Source organism: Scomber japonicus, chromosome 2, assembly GCF_027409825.1.
Source record: "Scomber japonicus isolate fScoJap1 chromosome 2, fScoJap1.pri, whole genome shotgun sequence".
NCBI lineage: Eukaryota > Metazoa > Chordata > Actinopteri > Scombriformes > Scombridae > Scomber > Scomber japonicus.
This window is the reverse complement of record NC_070579.1, coordinates 16,173,613-16,198,695: the sequence shown is the minus strand read 5'-3', so window position 1 is coordinate 16,198,695 and position 25,083 is coordinate 16,173,613. Positions and strand designations below refer to the sequence as shown.

The window sequence follows — 25,083 nt, the reverse complement described above, 5'->3', positions numbered from 1 at the left end:
CCTGTAGATAAGCTGAGCTGGGGCTCTGGTGAGTGCCGGAGACCCCCAAGTAAGAACAGGTGCCGCTAATGTAACTGATTTCAGATTCTCTGAGTATCTAAAAAGGTGGTGGTGGTGGTGGTGGTGGTGGTGTGTTTGCCCAGTAATTACCATGGATGGACATTCCCTTTCGGATCACTATCGTGTGATTTTGCAGAAGACGGGATTGAAAGGATTTGTCCCACATTTGGTCCAGTATTATCAGGAGACTTTAGCCAAATTAAGATGCCTTAAAGTGTGTACTGGAGGGCAACAAGCTGCCAGGCATCGGGTAATGGTGATTGATTCACATAGTAGATTTTCCACATCTAATTCTTCATTCTGCGGCTACCAGAATAAACCTTTTAGACAATATTTACAAACAAAGTCAAACACCCATGACACCGCTTTTTATATAACATAATATTACACATTTTCATAATTTCAGTGTCTTAAAGAACAGAAAAATGCATATAGATGAACATAAACAGACTTTTTACTCCAATTTTGTAGTAAGTAGGAAGTAGATTCCTTACATTCTTGCATATATTATCACAGTGTAAGTAAATGTACAAAAGTATGATCAAAAAATCAAATCACAACAAAAGTTATCTCAAGGCACTTTTCAAAAAGAGCGGGACTAAACCATTCTTTCATATAATTAAGGTACTTAAATTATACTCAACATGCAACACAATTCCATTTATTATATAATAGTACTATTGTTATTGATGGATGGTTGTGTAAGAGGCATTTTGATCTTGTGTAGTTATTTTAACCATCTTACGTACTGTAAATCTATAGAAGGCATCATATTTTTGTATGATTAGCCTAAGATAAGATAAGTTATTCCTTTATTAGTCCCACGATGGGGAAATTTACATTATTGCAGCAAAAAAGTGGACAGTAAAAATAGAAGAGCATCAATAAAAAAAAGAACAGGACAATAAACAGTAAGTACAAAAGCAATAAAAACAATACTAGTAAAAAAAATATATAATACACCAATGTATATGTCAAATGTTGATCTGCATATAATGATAGGCTAGAGTAAAAAGTGATGTAATGGAAGTGGAGTAGATATGCAATGCAAGACAACCACAACTAAATCTTATATATTTATTGAATTCAGGTGAAGGTGTATAATGTTCCCCTTATCTATTATCAGTTACGAATCAAATAATTAATTGTTATATTATATCTACATCATAAATTCAAGAATGCAGCAGACTTGAGTCATAACTTTCTCTTCTCTCTCTTTTTTCCAGTCGATTGAGCCCCACAGGGAGACTCCCACTGTCTGCTGCTCTCTCTCTCTCCCTCTCTCTCTCTCTCTCCCTCTCCGTCTCACTCTCTCCCTATCCCTCTCTCTCTCTCTCTCTCTCTCTCTGTGTCTATCTCTCTCTCTCTCCCTCTTGAGTCCATGCTGTGCGCTCTTCCAGGTAAACGTTTACCTCCTCGACGTGGACGCGACTGGACACATGCGCGTACCCGCGGAGTCATACGTCACTGTGCTCGCTCCTCTTCTCGCGCGCTGGTTAAAAAGAAGGAGGAAAGAGCAGGAGAAAACATGTGAGCGCTCTGAGGACTTTTAGTGAGAGAGAACTTTTATTTCTTATAGGCCTGTGTGTGTGTGTGTGTGAGAGAGTGTGTGTGTGTTTTCTTTTTTTTTTTTTTTTTGGTGACTCCGTGCATGCACAAACCGCCTTGCTGCGCTCAAAAGGAATTACATCTGAAAGGGACGTCACGGCTCTTTTGCAGTTCATGGTGTTTTTGGGGGGTTTGACTTTTTGGTGTTCATCAGGATAAATTGTATTATTGTTTTTTAATATTATTATTATTATTTCAATTTCCAGAAGCAACAATAATTTATTTTTAAAACATATTTCTTAACAGAAGTGAATCAAATTTAAAGACACCTGCTTTTGCAAACAGCATATTTGTCATTTTCTTGAAGTAATTACCTCCTAGGTGGAGAAATATAGCCCCCCAATTTAAAAAAAAATACATACATATAATGTATTGAAGGTTTGACCCACTGTTTTTGAATAGGAGGTGGTCCATTTTGTCCTATTTTCATTTTTTTTTTTTTTTTTGTTAATTTTTTTATGACTTTTTTTATTTTAAAACTATGAAGCATTTGCAATTTGTGCTTGTCCTGGCCATCGCGGTCAACGTGTGGGAATGCGGAGACGCAAAATTCGGCGAGAGGGGAGAAATTAGCCCCAGGAGGAGAAGATGTTACGACGGAAGCTTGCCCAAGCGGCTGAAGAAAAGGGAAAGAAAAGTGTTGCTTGACGGCAGCAGCAGCGGAGAAGTTTGCCACAGGTTGTATCCACGTGTGTCCTGCTGTCCCACCAGGAGAGCCGCCTATCAGATCCTGCACCGCAGGGACGCCAGGGTAGGTCAATGTCCATCCACCACGTTGCATTTTTTTAAAAACTTTAAATTAAAGGACTGTGTTTTTTTACTGCTAAAGCGCCCCAGGGACGCATTTACAGCCGGTGTGTATTGTCATTCAGCTTCTTACTGCCGACAGCTGAATTTGGGGATGGTCAGGAGAGATATCCCCCCAGGCTACATTTAATGCTGCTTCCGAGAAATTGTGCTATTTTAACACTTCAACTGGGACTCATAACGTGTTGGTGTAGTGGTAGCCTAGAGGATCTTATCATAGCTTAATCTAAATGTTTTTTCAACCATCACCTCTGCGACACCTTTGTAAAAATGTTTATATCCTCTTACAATGCCACTAATCTATTAATTTATTGTGCTGGTAGCTATAGGTTCTGCCTGTCTTTACCCTTCAGGTTTACCTGTCTGTTTTATTTTCTTTTTTCTATTTCCTTGCTCACCTGGTCGGAAATGAATAAAAATCCCAGTTTTTCTCTGTTAAATTATGATTTTTCTCGGTGTTGTGCTTCACACAATCGAGCGCAACTGTGAATTCAGCGTGTCCAATGCGCTCCGGCGTTACCATGGTAATCACCCGCCGATTTACGTTACTTACTCGCAGCAGCCAGCTAACATTACGCTGTCAGCGAAGAGAGCACTAGCTAGAAAAAAAGGTAGGAGCTCGGTTGCAATTTATTACTTAATCCACCACCGACCTTTTAACCGCAGCCTGGAAGCTGATAGTGAACTGTTTATACTCGGTCTGTTTAACAGTCTCTGGGAGGGGGGTTCAATTTGTTTGCCGAGCTTGTTTTAACATTGAGAGGGGAAAAGTTTCACGATAGCGAGTTAGGTGTTAAAACTGGGCATGTAGTTAAGGTTTTAAACCCGTTGTTGAGGTTCTTTGAGCGGGGGGCATAGAGGGGGGAAAGGGGAAACTTGTAGCGGATTCCGTTGGATCCTCACCGGGCCATTCTCATGTAAACCACTCCTCAAATCATTCAGTGGCTGGGTGGTATCTCACTTTGTGTTGCGACAAAAAAGCCATATTGCATCATTTAATTTGCTCAAGTCATGCAAATAAGAGGAGGGGGGGAGAAACTGAATAGGACGAACTCGACTTCTCCTCCTCCCCACTACACTGCCCACACACGGAGTCCTTTCTGATTATGGCAAAAGAATAACAACAACACCATTGTGTTTGTTGGTTTCACTAATGGGAGAAGCTGGAGAACATAACCCCCCCCCTTCCAGTCATCAGCCCTGTCCAAGTGTTAATGCCTTTGAGAGGGTGTGTGTCCTTCACTATATCCCCCTGCCAACCAACTTACACCTATTCCCTGAGGACAAGTGTTTTGTTAAAGCTTAGTGTTGCCTACATCAGTGCCTGCCCCCCCCCCTCTCCTTCTCTGTCTCGGACCATATGAGGTTTGCATTTTTTTTGCAATTTAATGACAAGTACTCTTTTCCAAGTGTAGGCTTTGTGTATTAATATGTTTGTTCCTGCAATTTCGCTGGCAAAAAGTCATTATACAGATGCTATCATAGAAAGACGTAATCCTGTAACAGCTGTTCTGCCACACAAGGTTATGCATTGAATTGGCAGCTTGGTGTGAAGCCAGCTTTGGTCAAATGTAATGTAAACATCCGAAATAGCCCCCCCAGTAATACGTTAATTACATTTTTTTTACGCTTTTACAGCTCTGTGTTTCTGATTATGACTCAGTTCTTGACCTGCTTTCTGCGTCCCTCCTCGGCTCGAGTGCCACAGCTGAGCCTCATTGCTGTTTTCTCCCTGCTTTTGAGGAACGTACTCACTGAGATTCAGCAAAAGACAACAAACAAAGGTCCACTTGTTCTGGTTTGGATGATGGCAACATTGGAGCCCATCCCAGCAACATATGGACACAGGGCATGGCTGAGAGCACACAAATGCTACTCTCTGTGGACCTTGTGCCAGCCCATGGCACACAGAATCAATGGGCAATTTAGAGCAGGAGGGCAGGCATGCCCACAACACTACATGGCATGAGTGTAGAGGGCACAGAGACAGAGGAACACACCATACATGCAGGGTCATAGCCAGCCTGGAGCTCCCTTTTTCAGGAGAACGTCAAGGATTAGATAAAATATAGAACATATATATCGGATTCACATCAGAGTTTAATTATAGAAACTGCTGCGATAATCTGGAATTTCTTTCCCCTTTTAAATTCACCCCTTATAATGCCAATGTGATGACAGATTCAATGCATGTGTTAGTAGACTTTTCAGGTTTACTCTTCAGGTTGTTGCCAGAGGTTCTGCCACCTGTTGGGTTACTACGACTCTGTATAACTCTTAAAACAGAAAATCTTTCCCCTCATTTGCAGTTTATTCTGCAGTCAGGGGGGAAGTGTAAGGCATCCTTATGTTGGCCTTGGGTCCTCTGGTCTAATTGACTTCGACATACTGCTAATTTGTTGATACCAGAGTGGGAATGATGTGCCTGTCTATCTCTAAATTGGTGTTTACACATGGACCTCACACAGAGCAAAGCACTACCAGCCTGCCTGCCTGCCTGCCTGACTGCCCAAGCAGCACCACTCTTGACCTAAAACAGATTACATTGTGTTTTATTACAGCTAATTTGTTATGTAAATAATCCTGCTAATTTCTTTTGGATTAACTCTTTGTGTACTTTTTGCGTAATGACCCTGAGTCAGGCTTTGAGGCTGTTATTTGGGCTTCACTCATTTCATGCTCTGAGATCTGTCAGACATGTGGAGGGGAGGGGTTGTAATTTGACTTTAACAGTTTGTGAACTTGGTTAAGCAGGCAACGAGTGAGAAGATTTAGTTGTTTATTTCTCCAAACACACAGGGTGATCCGACTTTAATGTTTAACTTTAAATTAGTGCTTTAAAGGCTGGAGAGTTACATGTGATTGAAATTCTATTTAGAGAAGGGTAGAAAATGTTGTAGAGGCTGTTTTTCTTTTCTCCAAAGAAATATATTTTAGTGGGAAAAATGAGCAAAGAGTGAGAATTTGGAGGGGCCTGTGCAGTGTGAATGGTGGCAAGCTATTGCAGATTGTGGCAGAGATGCTGCAGAATTTCACACTGTGCAAAGTGACTATTTGTCTCCCTCCTCTTCTTCTTCTTCAGATGATGCAATGAATAAACCCCAAAACAAAATCACTTTGTTAACTATTCAAGCACAAGACCAAACCCTAACATCACCTTTCCAAAACTTAAACGCATATAAACTCTTCAAATTGTGTCGAATATAAACAGACGTGGTGATAATAGTTGATGTTTAACACAGGATGTGGCATGTATAAGGTAAACGTCATGGGCCGTCACTATTAGGTTTATGACACCCAAGCCCCTGCTTCACACCTTGTTGCCAGAAAAAAAAGAGTACCTTTCTGTCTGCATGTGTTAAATGAGAGAAAGGTGTTGTTAACATACAGTTGTTATCTGAAAGTGTTGTTGTATCTACATCACTGACTTTCTGTGTCATACCTGGGGTGGAATTGGCCAATTTAAGGCTGTTAAGTGGGAAAGAGTCTGGTGAGAGTTGGAAAGTGCAATCTGGCAAATGTGTTTTTTATTATAGGAACAATCCAAACATTTAATTAAAACCACCCTCTTTTTTTGTTACAAATCACACATGCATATCTAACACTTAAGAAGTTAGGTAAAAAACCTTAAAGAGCTTAAAACGTAATGTGGACTCATTTGGAAAGCATCTACTCATTTTGTGTAGTTCTAGTCCGTAAAAAAATCTCAAACATGGACCCTAAAGTCTAAACTGTCCCTACTCTACAGTGTAATTTATGATGTTGATATCACCAAATGTTCAACTAATCCTAAACTACTTGTTGGCTTGCCTGTGCAATGTGAAGTAAAGGGCAAAAGCTAACAGCCCACAATTTTAATCAGGCATTTGGCCCCTTTTTGTGTGTGGTCTCCAGATTTTCTCCACCAATAACACCGAATGTGGACGTCTCCTGGAGGAGATCAAGTGTGCTCGCTGCTCCCCCAATGCCCAGGTGTTGTTCCACTCCTCGGACATGGATAAGATGCCACACAGGGAGCCAGACCTGCCACGGCTCTGCCAGGACTTCTGCCGCGAGTTCTACTACACCTGCAGGGGGCACATTCCAGGTAATTACACAGACAATAATGAACATGAAGGTGACGGGAATTATAGCTTCTGTGTGGTTACTCAGTGATACGGAAGCAGACACGCACACACATCCACACACACACTAAAAATAGAGGAAGTGAATGTAGGGCTACGTTACACTTGCTTATTTCAGTCTCTAGTACATTTGAAATGAAACGGACACGTCTGATTGTGATGAATTAAAATGCACCGCAGGCCTCATTTCTCATTGAGACTCGCACATGTAGAAGCTTTTTTTTTTTTTTCTGGCAGATTTTTGGACTTATGCAAGAAGTGGTGCGTCAGTAGTCTGGTCTGTGAATATTTATTTATCCAACTCTTACCTCATCTGACCTCACCTCCATTTGTTGCTGAGCATGTCTTACCCGTTTGCTCGCTCGCTGCCTCACTCCTCTGCTTTACTGTTGCACTTTAATGCATCAGTAAAATTTCTCCCCACACTCTGCCTATACAGACACAACACCATTTTGCTGATTAGTCTGCACACCGGGGTCTAGCAGGGATATTTGTGCTTTTTTTTTTTTTTTTTTTTTTTGCGACACAGTCTTCAGTCTAGCTGTGTTTATGGCACCAGGTGTGGAAAGTTTTGTTCGCTTGTCTTTGTTTTGTTTGTTTGGATCATGTAAGTTTATTTTAATCAGCACAAATTTGCAAAACAACAGGCTTTTTTTTTGGAGGCCTTGAGCGCAGTAACAATACACAAATTTGAGGCATACTGTATCCTGACACGTCAATGGAAAATATTAGATTTGCAAGAAAGGTGGGTAAGAAAACAAATTTCTCACAAGTGCTAACAAAAGCAGGTCCAAGTCTGACCAGTTGTAGCAAAGAAGTGGAGCAAAGTGCATTATTGTATGACCTGTTCCTGGACACTGCTCACTAGGCTCAACTCCTTGGGATTGATTTTGCATTTGGGATGCATAAGCACTCTAGCTATGGTCTAGACATGACTACTCGACAACCTTGCCTTCCTCAAACTTTAACTGTCACTCAAAAACCTGCTCTTAATTCTCTGCCACCAGTATGTTTTCATAGGGGCAGTAAATTCACATGAATCTAAACACAGTTGAAGTGTTATGAGATGGCAGAATTGACCCCATGGGGAGGGGGGGGGGGGGTAATTGATGCACCAGTATTTCCTTGTGGATACGGTGCTGTTAAATGATAGAGACCCTTCTGCCCCCTGAAAGCATTTGGTCTTCAGAAGAATTTCCTTTGAAGGGATGCAAGATCACAGGTACCTGTGCCTTCAGAGTGCATACCAAACATGATCAAACGCTTTTTTGACTGTCTTTTCTCCTGCAGCCAAGTCTTCTTCCAATCTCTGTCGCCACAAACTGATTAGATCTGCTGAGATTCGCAAACAGAGAACAGTTTCAAACACACTTGTCTTCAACCCACCCACATGGTATGCTGCAGCTCAAGTCAAATATCAAACACATACATTCCATCCGAGTCCATCCAAGTCTGCATCTAATGGCCTGCTGGCATATCGTGTACAACACTTGAACTACAGTTGAATTTGGCGTGAGCGCAGACCACAGAGCATAGTAACAAGGAAGAAGAAGAAGAAGACTTGTCTGGAGTTACATTACTTGCTCATGAGCAGACACACATATGGGCTCAGAGAGTCAAACCAAAAAAGCTCAAGAGAGGAATCCAGAGAAGAATCCCCCGCCCCTCCTCCTCCCTCCCCTCTGTTCGCTGTCGTGCTCCCTCTCCTCGCGCCCCCCCTTACCCTCAGCCCTCCACAGATCAGCATATGTGGTGACGAATGACACATTTATTTTTCTACAAAGGTTGTGTGTATGTAAAACTGCTGAAGTGCATCAAGATGTCAAGTACTTTGGGTGGGCCACCCAGGTTGCCTTGGAAGATAACCAGATGGAAGTATAACTTTAGCACTGGGGAGCCGGGAATATGGACAGAGTTCTGTCTCTCCTTCTCTCCCTCTCCCTCTCCCTTTATCCCCCTTTCTTCCCTCTCTCTTTCTCTCTCTCTTCTTTTGTATGCTTTTTTTTTTCTCTTTTACTTTGTTCATACTCTTAAAATTTTTAGTGGCTGCAGTACAATAAAGATGGAATGTATTTTCAATACCTCGCAATGAACTTTAAAAAAACATCTCCTATTAAATACCAACGGGTTAATTCAAATTTTATTGTAAGGAGCACTTCTTACATAGAGTCTGCAGATGTCTGCAAGTTAATCCTTTCATGCGACACAGTAACAACAAACATTTCTAAAAAGTCCTAATTCTAAAGGACTGACCACAGGTATTAAAATGAAACAGTAGCCTTTATGGCATCCATAACTGTCGTTCTGCTCCTGTGAAACTTCCCACTGGCCCTTGATTAGGCCGTGTACTTAGCCCCCATTTCTCCATAAAGACATTTACTGGCTGGACTCTCACTTCTGCCCACAGGCCTCCCACCTTCCCTGCACTCCTCTCTTCTTTCATATCATCTTCCCCCTGTTCACTCATCCCCCACCCCCCACACCACCCTGCGCCCGAGGTCCGCAACCAGCATGGTTAAGATAACTGCAGACACAAGTGGGTGGGTGGTATGGCCAGAGCTGTGTGTGTGTGTGTGTGTGTGTGTGTTTCTATGTGTGTTTGATCTTCATGTTGTGTTTAGATGTTTGAGGGGATATCCTATCACCTCCAGTATTTGGTGCGGTCAGGTCTTGCGGTCGGTGTGTGGTAGGAGAAGGAGATGAAAGGAGGAACAGGGAGAGTCCTGTTTGTGTTTTTATCACTGGTGTATTTGCTCTCCTCTGTCCTCTGAGGGTTCGACTAAAGGAAACAATATTGGCAAGATTGTTTTTAGGTCACAAAGGGCCCGAGATCCACTGCACACTTTGCGTTTTGCTAGGAAATAATGTTGTGACTGTGCTGGCAGGCAGGCCAACTGTGTGTGTGTGTGTGTGTGTGTGTGTGTGTGTGACTGCTGTGTTTAGGCAGATCACTTTCTACACTACGTTAGTATACCAGCAGGTCAAAAGGAAACGAGGAATGACACCACAGCATTGTGAAGTTGAATTCACATCAGCTATTCAATCAGCCAGCATTTGGGATCATCATGTCTTTGCTCGGCAAGTGAATAATATTTCTGACCCTGAAAACATTTTGTTTATTCGGAATTACATGCCATATTTAACAGGTTGATTATTTCATTTCACATGCTGTGCCCATGTGCTGCTCAGTAATACAAAACAGTCCGACCTTTTTTGAAGGATAACACAAGTGGTCTTATTTATTACAGATCAGTTAGAGCTCCTTATGAACTATGAATAAAAAAATGTTTTTAGCTCCAGTGAATTAAAAATAGGGAAAATAGTGTATCTGTCATTCTGTGTGCACAATGAGAATGAAATGTATACTCAACTTAAAGCATTGTTGCACAAATTGCATGCTAAAGTGACACTACACTGGATATTTTGAGACATGAGACAATTATCCTACCATTGTTTCATATTTTGTGATCTTTTCAAGAAAATATGTTAGGTTTTTTTTGGTCCCAATCAGGACATAATTTGATTACACGTGGAAAATGTTTACCCTCAAAGTTTGGTATTTAGGCACAAGGAGGTATAATTCTGTCTCTGTCCTCCGTGTGTGACGCTGAGACGCTCGCCTCTTCACACAGATAAGTCTATATGTCATTCTATCTGATATTCATTATCAGAAACATCAGTCAATATCAGCTTTGTTTTCGCTGATCGTTTGACTGGGTTTGCTTTGGGGTGTGTTACGGCTGTGCGAGCAGAACATCTGGACCAGCTGGATGAGGAGAATATGACTTTATTCCATTAAATTTCAGTAAAAGAAATTAAACAAAAACAGCTTACGACGGATTTCCAAAAAAACACACTTTTTCTGTATCCAGTGTTTAGTTGCAGAACATCAGGACAAGGCTTTAGAGCTGTTTTACTTCAATGAATACCTGTTTGTTACTATACTACAATTATTGGTTGTACAGTAGCACAACCCAGAACAAATGCTGCTTGCATCACGGAAACTAGTCTCTTCTCGCTCTGTCTCTCAGATATTGCGTGTTGAACTTTTAATGATGCCAAGGTATGTGTAGCTTACTGTAAGCTGAAGTGTCTTTCTCAAGAACATTATATTGGAAATGTTTGCTCGCCATTAGCTCACTAAACAAGATACCAAGCAATGCTCCCAGATGACCCATGAGCAAGCTGATACATGATGTTTTTTATTGAGAAATGATTACAGCTGTGCTTATAACCGATGACACAATACTATCTAATCTACCGACTGCTGAACACACTTAAATGAAAGATAGGCCCTGTGTCTTTTTTTGCATAGGCATTAATGCAGGCACAAACATCATTTTCACAAAGCAAAATAATGTCAGTGTAAATTAAAATTGAGAATGCAGTGTGTATTTTTTTCTCTCTGGAGGAGGCACAGTTCACTGCAGAGCCCTGTCTAATCTGTGATCCATTTGGTTTGGCCCAGTTTCTCTTCACTTGTTCATTTCAGCCCAGTCTAGCCAGGATTTGGTTTGGCTCATCAAGCATAACTCCAAACCCTCCCCAACACACAAGTACATCACATCCTTTCTCTCTTCCTCTGTCTCTCACTTACTTGTTCCTCTCTCTCTCTCTCTCTGCACACACACACATACACACACAGTCAGTACAGACACACACACTGCTTTCATGTGCACATACAGAACTAAAGTACCATAAAACAACTTTGAGAGAATGTTAGTGGATATTCTCACTGGCTTCGTGTGTCCACTGTATAAAGTCTTTTTAAATATGATTTGTCCACAGTAAGTTTAAGACCCTCTGTCTGTGTCTGTATCTGCTGTGTTCACTAGAACTGTTTCAAGCTGATGTGGACGAGTTTTGCCAGTACTACGGGAGGAGAGATGCCAGTCCATGCTTTCCAGATTTTCAACGAAAGCAACCACAGGGGCAAGACTCCAACTACTTGGGAGATAGATTAGAAGATATCAGGTTTGTAGCCGACTGTTACCATGTTTTATTCCGTCTCGGTTTTGGGTTACATTATGGAATATGTGCATGTTATTATTTTGAAAAAGTGTTGGCTGGTTCTTAAATGTGTCTCTGCCAAATGAGCTTTTCAGGCTTCATTAGTACCCACATGTTAGATTCGTGACATTCAATAGTGATTTTTATTTTTTTTGGAGCAACAGGTGTAGCCTCAGTCACATGTGCCTTGTTAACTGGTCCATTTTGACATGGTCCATACTTTCAGACAGAAATGCAATGCTATCTCTCCTCTAATCCTAAAGTTTGTCCAGAGTGCTTTTGCTCAGCTTTGCTCACATAATGAAAATGCTTATCCTGCGTCATTCTGTTTCCCCCCCTCACTGCAAAGGTCTTTACATCACAGAGGGCTTTACCCTTTTGTCTATGGGGGGATGCCTTTCATCTGTTCTCCCCGAGGCAAGAAGACCAGGCAGCATATGCACCTGAATAACAGCAACCAAAGTTTAGTATAATAACTTCCAAAAGTAGTCAGGGGCTCATTTGTCGCCTTTGCACCTTATCTACTGAGAAGTAGTAGATTTACTTGGGTAAATCACAGTGAGCAGGACTTTCTTCCATTAGAGTCGAGGAGAAAGTGCCAAAGTCACAGTTATTGGCTAACATTATGGACTTTGTTTTTAGGAATCAAGGCACAGCCATGCGTTCTTTGCACAATGCACAGGGAGTGGTCGTAAACGTTTTGGTATTTTCATGGCTGGTGGTGCACAGCTCACCCTAGGAACACATAGAAAACAGGATAATAGGAAAAGTAAAAGAAAGAGTCCATCATCATATATCACATTGCATCATCATACATCAATCGGTGTGTTACTTGGTTATTGATTGTGGCCGCTCACAACAGCTTGTATCATCCTGCTTAAAATCAATGCCCCCTGCACCTGATTACATACTGGGTAATAGAGTTGAGAGTCCAGACCAGCTTCTCCTGAAAAGAAAATAATATTGTTGGAAAGTTCCAAATGTGAATTCAGAGCAGTCAAATATGCCACCAAGGGTAGATGATAGTTTGTTCTGGCCAATTACTGAAGAACCGCAGTGACAGAAAGTTTCTTTCCTGGTAGTGGTACTTCTAGGTTGGTCATGCAATCCAAAGGCCCCAATTGGGCGTGTTCACTTTTTCATTTTTCCTGGCATTAAATAAAATATGTATGTGTCCAGTGGATCCTGAGGGTGTTATAATTAGCAAAACCCTTGATGGCACCAGAGTGATGTGTAGAGTAGAAGTACTGTATGTCGAATTCTGAGTCATAGCCAGCCAGATTGGTGTACAGAGAGGACAGAAGTTTGCATGGTTAGTTTGCAGCAGTCTGGTGCTGTTGTACAAGATTTAATCAAGGGGATTTTGTCAATACATGACTCTGAGATTAGAGACTGAACACTGAAAACACTGTTTACCTGGTGCCATCAGATGGCTCTAGAGGGACTTAATCAACAGCTAGCCTTCAAACAGCACACAAGCTGTTGTGCTTGAAAGGTGCTTTGTGGTCTGAGCTGGCAGATACAAGATTGTGTTGAGTGTTGTGTATCTCGACACTCAAATGGCAATGTGTTTGGATTGCCAGTAACATTCTTCCTTCTGTGCTTTTCTTCCCACCTTGATGAATGGCAAGTCACTAAATTAGTTAAAAGCAAAGGTGAGAAAAAAAACTCACTGGAAAATGTGACACATGACCTTAAAACCAAGGCTTGAGAGTGAAAGAAAGGCATCTGCTAGTTTTGTCAGTTGAGACGTGTTGACCTAGACAGGAGTATTATTTAATTCAGATTTTTTTCTGATGATCTTTATCTTTTTATGTCTTATTGCTGATTATTGTATGCTTCCTTCTTTATACTACTACTTCAAATTCTCCCCTTCTACCTTATAACTGGATTATTCACCACCACAATCAGTGTCTGACCTTTTGTATCTCCCTTGTTACCCAGGAAACACAAACACAACTGCTACTGTGCCCAAGAGGTGTTGAGTGGTCTGAGGCAGCCAGTGGCTGTGGTGCACTGTGGGGATGGATCCCAGCGGCTCTTTGTCCTGGAGAGGGAGGGAATTGTCAGGATACTCACTCATGAGCTCCAGCTGCTCAAGGAGCCCTTCCTGGACATCCACAAGATAGTACAAAGCGGCTTGAAGGTAGGAATGAGGATGCCTTCATGGTGTTAACACTGGCAGGGTTAACAGTGTTGGAGGGATTACAGAGATCATATGGATAGAATTGGATCACAGATGTCAATAGGAAAGAGAAAAGGAAAGACACTTGGCTGACTCCATATGAAACATTTTTATTGCTACAGTATCGGTCAAAAGTTTGGACACATTTTCTCATTGAAGTGCATGAGGCAGTGTACTCACACTTTTGGCTGGTACTGTACATTTCTAGAATAAAGAGTTAATGAAGTTGAGCCAAAATAGCAACATTTAAAATAGTTTTCACCTATGTGTTAAGGCTCTACCGCATTAAATCCTTATTCTAGAAATGTACAGTAACAATGACCTATTTTGGTTGACTGGGAGGAAGAGCTCAAGCCAAGACAAATCTCTTAAAAGTGGTGCCTGCTCACTATTAGTATTCAATTATATAATTACACCAAACAAGCAGTCATTCATCAAATGTGATCGCAGCTAATCATTACACTATTATCTGCTAATTAACTGTACATACAGCACACATTGTGCTCACTGCTAATTTTCTGCTAATTCTCACAAGATGGGTTAATGGCTTTCTTAATCTCTCCCACATTGTTCCACTAAGGATTCTAATATTCCACATGGTGTCTTACCCAATACCCCACATGTTGACTGACTTTATACCTCACATAATGAGTAGTACTTTTTCAAGTGTCTCTCAGTTTTAAATTACCTTCTTCACACTTTTTATTCACTTAACAAAGACAATGTTTTTTGTTTTTCTGTGATGTGTCTGATGTGTCTTTTGCTCCCTCGGTGTAAAATAATGAAGGGTTAGTGATGTAAGTAGAGAGAACAGCTGATAATATTGATGTGTCCGTATATCTGATAGGAATCAGTCTACCTGTCCTCCTGCCATCATGAAAGTCTGCCGGCTAAAAAAGGGGACATGGCAGGATATTGAATTGTCAGGGGGCATGTAAACATGTGTAGCACTTCTGTTTGGCTTTACATTTAGATGTTATTTATATTTGCTTAAAGGAATCTATCGGGGTATCTGACCGTGTCATTTTCAGGGTAATGTCCTGATGTTTTATTTTTAATCCATAATCCTCACTGCATCTCAGATTTTGAGTTTTATAATTGATCGGAAATTGTTCAGATCACACAAGGAGATGGGTTAGCTGGGACATTTGGGGGGCACACTCCCAGACAGGAAGTTTATCTATCACGCATGCCTCCTGCTCCTCCACTGACAAGACCCTTTGCTTACAAGGAGTCAAACAGAGCACAGCATTTGAATATGCAACTGCCCCCTGCGGGATGCTCTCCCCACTCTGCTTTGCTCCCTTATCATGATTCAATCCCAACTGGTTGTGGATAAAGTGATCATTATGACAATTAGACGTGGCTCGATCCCCGGCAAGCCCCAGGAGTCTTATTCTGTGATGTTGGCTGCCAGAACGGGCTCCCAGCCACACGGGGTGGACAGGACCAGGGGAGGGCTAAGGTGTTTACTGGCAGCATCAACAGGATGGAGCTGCCTTTATACAGAGAGAGGAACCCAAGCCCTCAGGAGACTGGGGAGATAACGGGTTTATCATCAGCTCCATGCACATGCTTTGATTGTAATGTTCTGTGTTTCCTCCTTGCTCTTCTATCCCCCTCCTTCCATGGATCCCCCCGGTGCCAATTAAGCTGAACTGCACAGAAACAATGCAGTGCTGTGGTGGTGTGGGCTCCTAGCAGCGCTGTGGGTGTTCGTCTCCTGAAATTCAATCTCTATACTCCAGTCCCCCCCACCCACCACGCACATATACACACACACACACACACACACACTCCCCATGTCATCATCACAGTGGTCTCTCCAACTGGCTCACACTCGCACACCACTAATATGATTGGACAGAGGCACGATGCAATTCAGACCGATTTTGACTGTTCTTACGAGAGCTTGACTAATACAAATCAATGTGGACATTCTATGTACATTTTAGTCACCAATTTTCAGGCACATATGAAACAATATTAAACACTCTTGTTTTATTGTCTTTTTTATTATGCTCAGATTTTAGGGAAATCTCAGGAGTTCGAGTACAAAATAGTATATCCTTCATTCTAATGCCAAACACGCAAAGTTGTGGTTTGAGGTAGTGTTTGACTCCATCTCCCTAGTTTCCATGTTTTATTGGAGAGCTGTGCCTCCAGCATACAAGAGTTGACTGTATGTAAATCGTGAGTGGCAAAGATTTGAATATAATTAAACACGACAAGAATTAGAATTATGCATGAACTCATTTGGATTTGTTGTCAATTCATCCAGTTTTAAGATACTATAGTTAAAGCCAAAAGAAATGCTTTTTGATTTAAAACCTCCTTATATTCTGCGGTCTCTAGAGCTGTTTGTAAAGTCTGATGCTGATCTCTAGTCTAGTGTTCAAATAATGACGACATCTCACGCTGCACAGCTTTAGAAAAGACACCCAAGAGTAGCGTGTGTGAAAGTGACAGTGAGTTTTATAAATGAAGACATCTGTGAGCAGTAATGCAAAGCTGACAGTCCACTGTTACAGGGCCCTGCAATAAAATATTTCACAGTAATAACAAATAAGTCACAGCATGTTACTCTTTTTGTCCCTGCTCCACTGACAGCTGCTCCGCATTCCCAGCAGCCATCAGAGGCTTAGGGCTGAAAATAAGTGGCCTTACTCATCTTCACTATTTACTCCAACTAGAGGCAACTCATGCTGATCTCACTATTATCCTCAAACAGTGGGATGTCTACTGCTGAAAGCTGAAATCATCTTTCTATTAACTTTATGGCCAGATAATGGATTATGTTTGAATAGGAAAGAGTCTACTCTTGGGGTGGGAGGATTAATGTATCATGAGATTGTTTAGTGCTTTTCATTGGATTTATATATCAAGAGGTGGAGAGGTTGCACTGGAGACTGGAACAGCATGGTTTTCATTGCGCAAGAGAAAAGTGGAACAAGAACGCTACACAGGAGGCGTGCGTAAGGGAAGTGTGAATGTAGATGCTTCAGGTAGTCTTTGAGTGAAGGGCGTAGACATTGTTTTGCTCCAATCAACTCATGTGGAATGTCTTTCGGTGGAGGAATGCCCACGAGCCAGCGAGGATCAAAAGGTTCAGGCCTAACAATGCATGAGCCAACACATGCGTCACTGGACTCAAAAGACAGCTGCCCCTGCAGAATTGGAAATCGTAGCGTTGTGTGTCACTGCCTCCGCCACTCAGACAGGGTCAGCATTCCATGTAATGCACCGTGAGATGTGAGATAACAACCGCTCCTCATCCCTGCACCTCACTTTCCCAGCTTTCTGTGGAACAACGCCAAACCTTTGACAGTGCCAAAGCTGGAGCCCTAGAGAACAGAATTGGAGGGAAAAGAGGAATGCAGAGGCAGGTGTTTGTGAAAAATGAAGAGATAATACCTCATGAGAGATTCAATCAGAACCCCCTGCCTGGCTCCGGAAGAATGATGAATGATCATAATGATCATAAAAAAAGACGAAGATGTTCAGGGGAGAATGGAGGGAATGTGTTTTAAGTTAATAGAACACAGTCATTTGTATAGCTGGATAGATAGATAGACGTTTGGAGATGGCAGGCCCCTAAATCTAGCTAAACCCACATCACAACATAGCTTTGCAGCTGTGAAGCCTGCAGTTTGTCCATTCTCTAAATTAGCTTGTTTGTACAGTATATTAGTTTTTGAGGCATGCCAAGAATATCTTACCTACTGCAGCTTTGGCAGCGGTTTTACCATAATCAATGCTCAGGAGCCACAGGTTGGCACTTTGTCTTCTTTTAATCAGCCTTGGATTGGTTCTGCAGTGAAATGCTTTCTGAAGCAGTGTTTGTTTCTAATGGCTCTGGTGCCAGCTCTGCTGTTCGCCTGCTGCTGAAGGAGCTAGTCATTAGCAAGGGGGCTAATATTTCAGCTCATTTAACCACTGTGTATCTTGGTGGTCCCCCATTGAGCTAGGCCTCTTTGAGATTGTGTGTGGGGGTGGGGGGTTTTATGGATTAATATTTGGGCATTTTTGCATTTTATTGGACTGTCACACTGAAGTTGCAGCGAAGAAACAAAGGAAGAGAAATGGGTATGACTTAAGGGATGTGGGTCACTGCATCCCCAAATCCAATGTATGGATCCAGCATTTTAAGGTGAGGGTGAGAACTTCTTACCAATATGAAACTTCTTGACTTTCTTTGGCAAAGTGCAATCACCTCTGCACCGACTCACATCCAGCTGCACAGTGTGCTGCATCCTCTCCCACATAACTCCTTTTTTATTTGACTTCAATGATCTGACATTTAGTAGTACTCATAAATCTTAGCAGAGAAGCTCTGTCTTTTTGGGTGGAGATTTATTTGTCAACTTTCACAACATTTCACTTCATATTCAGATTGATAGAACCCCTGTGGCTTATCATGTGGGTCTCTGTTGTTCCTCATTGGTACTTTAAGTACATTCCTTTGCAAGGAGTCATCTCTTTTGCATTCGCATGTGGCCTGTGTCACTGCTGTTTTGACTGGGCCAGGCCAGGCCCATTCCAAACAGAACTAGGAGATCCAGTACACCAATTTATGATGTGTATTCTTTGGCCTGTCACGTAGACTACGTCTCTCCAGAGCCCAAACCAAAATCTTTTTTTTCTGAATTCCTTTGTAACTTTTTAAAGAAGGAATTAGGGGTGCACCAATTAATCAGCCACCGATTGAATTTGGACAATTTTACGCCTGATCGGCTCAGACCAGAGCTGGCAGGTCTCTCTGAAGCTGGTTGTAGTAGCTGATCTTGCGTCCACTGACTAGCAAGAACAGTATGTTAACATGCAAAGAAGAAACCCAATTATTGAGAGTAACCAAGTCATGTTACCTCACACTGATTTTACACAAAATCTCTGTATACATGCACTTCTCCATAGTCTTGTTTCTCCCCTACCACGACCTCCCCCAGACGGTCACCGCAGTGCAGCTGGCGCACCCATCTGCCAAATAGAACAGGTCAGTCGGCCTCTTCATAATCTCGGATAAAAATGGGAATTTCCCCGAGAACTTCGCCAAACTCCGGAAAATCCCCGATTTCATCCGAGATAATTTTAACATAAAATTAAGCGTTCTTCAATAAGCATGTAGAACAGAAAGTTTTTACTCGCTGACATTTCACAGTGTGTTTTTTTTATTTTGTTTAAAAGCTCAGTTTCCTTATTTACAGTTTTTGCACATCCGCACTTGTAAAAAGCTCTTCAGAAATAGATTGTCTGCTGTCTGGGAAAAACATATTCTGTAACCTTCCACACTTTTATTTTTATTTTCATTCAGAGTTTTTTAGTTTTTTAATCTGTTTAGTGCTTTATGCGCAGACCACAAAGTCGTCTATTAAAGAACAGGTACATTTTTGATTGATCAATTAATTAAATAATTCATTAATTTTAGGCTTTTAATCACATCAAACTAAAGAAAATTGGTATCATCTGGGATCGGTATTGCCAGATCAGGCTTTAAAAAACAGCCAAGAAAAATGCATCCCTAGAGGGAATACCTGATGGATGACACAGCTGTGTTAATTGTGGACATGACACTTGTTTGTTTTCCATGAGTAAGACATCAGTTTCTGTTTTGTTTTTGTTTTTTTCGGGGTTTTTTTTTTAATGTTCTCTGTCAAAGAAAAAAGGATGGAGAATCAAGCTGTTTTGGAGGGATACAATCACACAGGGACCACTTCATAAACAGTCTTCACACCTAAGCCTAACATTATGTTCATTCTTTTGTCAAGAAGAAATAGTGAGGGCAAGTACAACATTAAAAAAATAAAATAAAAAGGGCAGACCTAGCTTGCCTTGCGTAGGGAATGAAATGCTATAGCTGATTATTACAGCTAACTATGATGGGAGGACCACCAGGGTAGTGACAACTGATGTAGCTGCCTCCGGGGTGAGACAAAGGTTTACATATTACACAAGCAATTTAGATGTTTTCTAAACATGTTGCCAAGACAGTGGGAGTTGGCAGCTCCTTCCTTGTTTAGGTTTTCATTTTTCATTTTTTACGCTGCTTCCCCTCCCCCCCCCTTCAGAGCCTCAAATTTTGCAGGGATTTTGTGTAAACCAGGAAGGAACGAGGGGACAGGGAGCAAAAAGCACGGACTGAAGCACTCTGCACTTTTGTGCTCTCTATGAACTGTGAGTGAGCTAATAAATTCTTTCAGCCACTCAGCGTAGCATTCACGGATATCCCCCAAAGATTACACACACAAATCACTGCACAATGGAGGCCACCGGGAGGGCCTGGGCGTCACAGGGGCCCCCGACCCTGAGGACAAGCGCACATAACCAGGCTGCAGAGAAGACTGGGCAAAGGCGGGGGGTTGTAGAGGAGGTGCAACTCTACCCAGAGTCAAATACTTTATAATGGTTGGTAATGGTATATTCAAGGAGGTTGGTGAAGGTGTGAAGTGAAACAGGCGAGGGTAGAAAAAGAAAGAATGAGAGAATAGCAGGGGTTTGAAAGGGAATGTGATGGATAAATAAAAAAAAAGGGGATTAGGGAGGTTGAAGAATTAAAGGAGGTAGGGGGTGATGGGTGTGTTGGGGTCTCATGTAGTGGTCTTGGTGATGATGAAGATGACCGAGGGGGGTGATTCCAACCCCATACAGCCGAGCAGAAGCTGAGGAGGGACATAATTAACTCCTGGATCTTTTGTGTTTCTCATCTGACTGCAGGGTGGAGATGAAAGGGGCCTGCTAAGCCTGGCATTCCACCCCAATTACAAGAAGAATGGCAAGCTCTACGTCTCCTACACCACCAACCAAGAGCGCTGGGCCATCGGACCACACGACCACATTCTCCGTGTGGTTGAATACACCGTTTCAAGGTAATGGGAGAAGTGTGTGCCAAATCTACCTTAAATGTAGGTTGCTCAATGCCTGAAGGGACACCAAAACCTCAGCTGCCTCACAGTCTACACAGCAACTTATTTATTAACCACTGTGGATTACCATAGCCTGGACATACATCTCTTCATGAAAAGCCCACTTGTTTAAACAAGATTATTTTAAGGCATCTTTATTTTAAAAAAAGAAAAGAAATACAAAGCAGTTTACAAAGAAGGGTTTTATGAAAGTTGGTGAAAATGGCCACAAACTGATTTTCATTAGAAGCTTTAATTCATGTATTTATTGCTGGATACTAACAAGCATAAATATAGGATGTATTGATAGGATGGATTGATTCTTTCATTGACTGTTGAAAGCCAACAACACTGATTTGACACATTTTCACAAACCACTGTGGACAGAAAAAAGTTTGAAGGCCAAACAGAGGATTTAAAATGTAGGTCACACGTCTGAGAAATGTAAACTTTCTGTGTGTAATGTTTTGCTTAATATACTATGCTCATTCATTATGATGATACCCTACGATGAAAGCAGTGTTTTGCTTTTTCTCTGTGCACGTACTTCGCACTACTTTCACAATGACCTGTGATTAAGAAAACAATCTTTCTCACCAAAGTGTTTAATTGTCACATTTTAATTTGCATAATCACAGGTGTATGTTCGATTTAATGATCTAATCTTAATTATAGTCTTGGTGACTGCGTCATATAGTCTGTAATTTTAAGGGTCTAATAGAGAAATGACAGTTAAAGTATTTGAGTAGAGTATTTTTTGTCTTTGGCAAGCTCCTTTTTTTTAAATTGCAGGATTTTAAACACCCTACCCAAAATAACACATCATGAAATATTTGTTGCTGATACTGTGAAGCCAAATCCTCACTTTGCACCAGAAAATTGTGCAACATTTGGAAGTCTGTGTTACATCTTCCACCCACTGTATTTGCTTTAGATTTAGACTCAACGTCTTCAGACAAAAACTATTTAAATTATTGGATTTTGTGTGGTATGTCACGTCAGCATTTCTTGACATTACCATGGTATCTTCCCACTAAGAAATGATTCTTTAAAGTAATTAAAGACAATCGTTGTGAACTCGTTTATGAAATCTTATCTACCGTACTTATTTCAAAACATGAGACCACATTTCTTCAGTGCCTTTTATACTAATTAAGATTTGATCCCAGTCTGGGCCATACAAAAGCCAAGACCATACTACAACTCATACCTTTGGATATGAATATGAAACTGTATGGAAGCATGTGGGTATAGAAATGTTGTAGATATTTTTGATAAATATAAATGACTTTCCAGTAACAGAAAGTCAAGTGACAATGATGTGTTTACTCAGGAAAAACCCAAACCAGGTGGACACCAGGACGGTCCGAATGTTAATGGAAGTGGCAGAGCTGCATAGGAAACACCTTGGTGGGCAACTTCTGTTCAGCCCTGATGGCCTGTTGCATATTGTCCTGGGAGATGGCATGATCACCCTGGATGACATGGAGGAGATGGATGGACTCAGGTGAGATAAGTCATCAAAGAATTGTGGTTTAAATGACCAAGTAGGGTTTCCACCAGAAAAGTTGTTACTGGTGATACACAGTGTTCGAGCATACAACGATTACATTAAGCTTTACAAGATCAGGATTTTTGAGGCCGATCTCACAAATTGCATAAAATGCTAAATAATCGGCCGATCCGATATAGCCGATTATATTGAAATAAAACCCACTTACTTCGTTTTCACATATCAGCCCTCTTATTTATCAAATATAAAAACTCTAATTTGTAAAATATGAATTGTGTTATCAATACTTAGACAAATGACGCTACAATCATGAACTGAATCTAGAAATGCATTTTCGCAATTCCCCAAAGTTTAGGTCTGGTAGGCCTCAGAGTTTGCAATACACTGGCAAAAACCCTGCAAAGTACTGTTGTGTGCCCCATTATTGAATCCTTTTCTAGCTCCACCTATTGTGAAGGTGTATTTTGTTTGTGTGTTTGAATGCAGTGATTTCACAGGGTCCGTCCTAAGGGTTGATGTGGACACGGACTGCTGCACATCACCCTATTCAATACCAAGGAACAACCCATATTTCAACAGCACCAACCAGCCACCTGAAATCTTTGCCCATGGATTACATGACCCAGGCAGGTGAGTCAAACACTTGATGGGACACTTAAAGAGCATCACACTGAAGAGCAAAACACAATGTTTATTATTCCTACAAAAAACTATGCCTGATTGAAAATGACCTCTGGTTGTCCTATACTCATTCATGGTATTCTGTAGGTGTGCAGTGGATCGACTTCAGACAGACAATGGGAGTCTCACGATCCTCTGTACAGATGCCAGTGGCAAGAACTCATCAGCAGGGAGAATATTGGAGATTGCAAAGGGTAAAGATTACGGTGAGTTATTCTGTTATTCCTCGAGTTTTTCCCAAAAATGCTGCGATTTTTTTGATACCATTACGTCTCAAGAAAGACATGAAAATACATCAACCTCTTGACTAACCTTTCATATTTTTACGGATGAAAATGACATCTGTTTTTACAAATGTCTTTCATTTTGTAAGAACATGGTGTTTTGGCAACAAGTTTAGAAACACATTGGGTTGAGTACAGAGACAGTGAAGGGTAAATGTAAAAATGATGTGATCTAGAAAGATTCCCCCTTGTAGAGTGTAGATTTGCCAGGGGAATGTGAGATTGTGTCCACAAGTAAGATTTAAATCTGTCAACAACAATAACTGTCTAAATGATGGTTTAGCATTGTTGAAAACACAGCTGAGGGTGATCTTGTTCTTCTCACATTGAGAAAATAATCAATACCAGCAATGCCTTGATAATGCTCACCCTGCTTCTCTTTACAATGAAAAAATGAGTGCTATTTGTTTCAAATTACTTGATTTCAAGTTATGTGTTGGTTTAGCAACCCCTAATTTATCCTTCAACCTTGATCTTTCACTCCAGATTAATCAGTGAGCTTCCTCCCTATCACGGATTCATCCTCCCCCTGGCCTGATGCCTGATTTAGCCAGTTACCCAAACTCTAAAGTGATAACAGTTGGGAAATCAGCACACCAAGTCTTAGATCATACATTTTTAAAGGCAACAAACCTCCATTCATGTTTCCCTTTGCCAAGATAACTGTAATCCAGAAAAAATGCAATATTGCCTCAACATTACACATAGGAATACAAGATAAATGCATTCTAGTTTTGATAGAGACATAAAAGTCCAAGTAAGCTGCTATGAAAGAAGTCTTCAGTGATATTGCTGCCCCACTTAAGTCAGGATTCACCCTGTTCTCCTTTATACTCAGTGAAGTGAAGTAAACATTGTTACTCTTTTTGATACCAGTGCAAACAAAAAACATGTATTACTGTAGGAATAAATTATAATACACCCTTAAGTAAAGATGATAGCAACCTTGCAAATCCTGATTATTATATTATCTGATCTTAGTTATATAGATTAGATTCTTTCTATGATGTTTTGCTAATGATTGATGCATGCAGAATATGGTAGCACTACTGTATGAGTGAAAGGCAGCTGGATTAAAAGCTATATGAATCAGACCTTTGACTTCTTGTCCCTCTGCAGAAAATGAACCTTCTGTCTATGACCTGCAGTCCAGTGGAGGAGCACCACCTGTGGGGGGCTTTATCTACAGGGGCTGCCAGTCTAGAAGACTTTATGGCAGTTATGTGTTTGGAGATAAAAACGGGTAAGTAAGTAACTGATGTACTCCACACAGTGCTGATAAACAGTGTAACAAAAAATGAAGATACGTGTTGTGAAATCTAGACTCCCTACATACTTGATGTCAGAAAGCTGTACACATCACAGTGGCTTCATTCTACTGACGTTAAAGTGCAGCTTATTTATGAGTTATTGAACCATCCTGTCTTATCGAGATCAACACGACTCTTCCTTCTCTTCTCACACTGTAAAATCTGTCCCTAGCATCGGCTCGTGCCAAAGTAAACACAAAGTTCCATCCACGTGGGGAAAACAAGTTTTATGTTACTGTCACCACTACGGCTCAGCCCAAACAGTGTAAATGGAGATTAGACATCCTGCCCTGTGCTGTTCACACTTTTCTTTGGTTTGTAATTCATCCTACTTTGCTGATGTCAAACACTGACGCTTGAGTAAACAAAGGAAGTAAATAGTAGGGGGGAGTACAATATCAGGAGTTGGCACTGTGTTTAAAACAATGTGTGGTCGGTTAATTCTGTGCCTCATTACAATTTGGGGGCATATTGTTGTGGCTAAGTGAAGGCTCCGGCATGTTGTTTGTTTTGAAACTAAAAGCCGAGGTCTTAAATAACACCATGTGGGACGTGGGGTGGAAAAGGAAGATGGGTCAGTGAACCATGTTACAGGAAGTAAA

General features: G+C 41.2%; 1 protein-coding gene across 2 annotated transcripts in view; it reads left to right on the top strand.

The window, feature by feature from the left end:
- The first annotated feature begins 1,584 nt into the window (after positions 1-1,584).
- The window catches only part of hhip (hedgehog interacting protein), a 34,903-nt gene continuing 11,404 nt past the window's right edge, over positions 1,585-25,083 (top strand). The window contains exons 1-9 of one of the 2 annotated variants that reach the window (XR_008323515.1): positions 1,585-2,419; positions 6,370-6,562; positions 11,435-11,573; positions 13,554-13,755; positions 20,506-20,657; positions 22,027-22,200; positions 22,693-22,832; positions 22,975-23,093; positions 24,291-24,414. Coding sequence is in view for 1 of the 2 variants with exons in the window: in XM_053340793.1 (XP_053196768.1) it covers positions 2,150-2,419; positions 6,370-6,562; positions 11,435-11,573; positions 13,554-13,755; positions 20,506-20,657; positions 22,027-22,200; positions 22,693-22,836; positions 22,975-23,093; positions 24,291-24,414 (1,517 nt within the window). In the remaining variant the exon portion in view is untranslated. Of the gene's footprint in view, positions 2,420-6,369; positions 6,563-11,434; positions 11,574-13,553; positions 13,756-20,505; positions 20,658-22,026; positions 22,201-22,692; positions 22,837-22,974; positions 23,094-24,290; positions 24,415-25,083 lie in introns of both variants that reach the window. The other variant, XM_053340793.1, reaches the window with a different exon arrangement.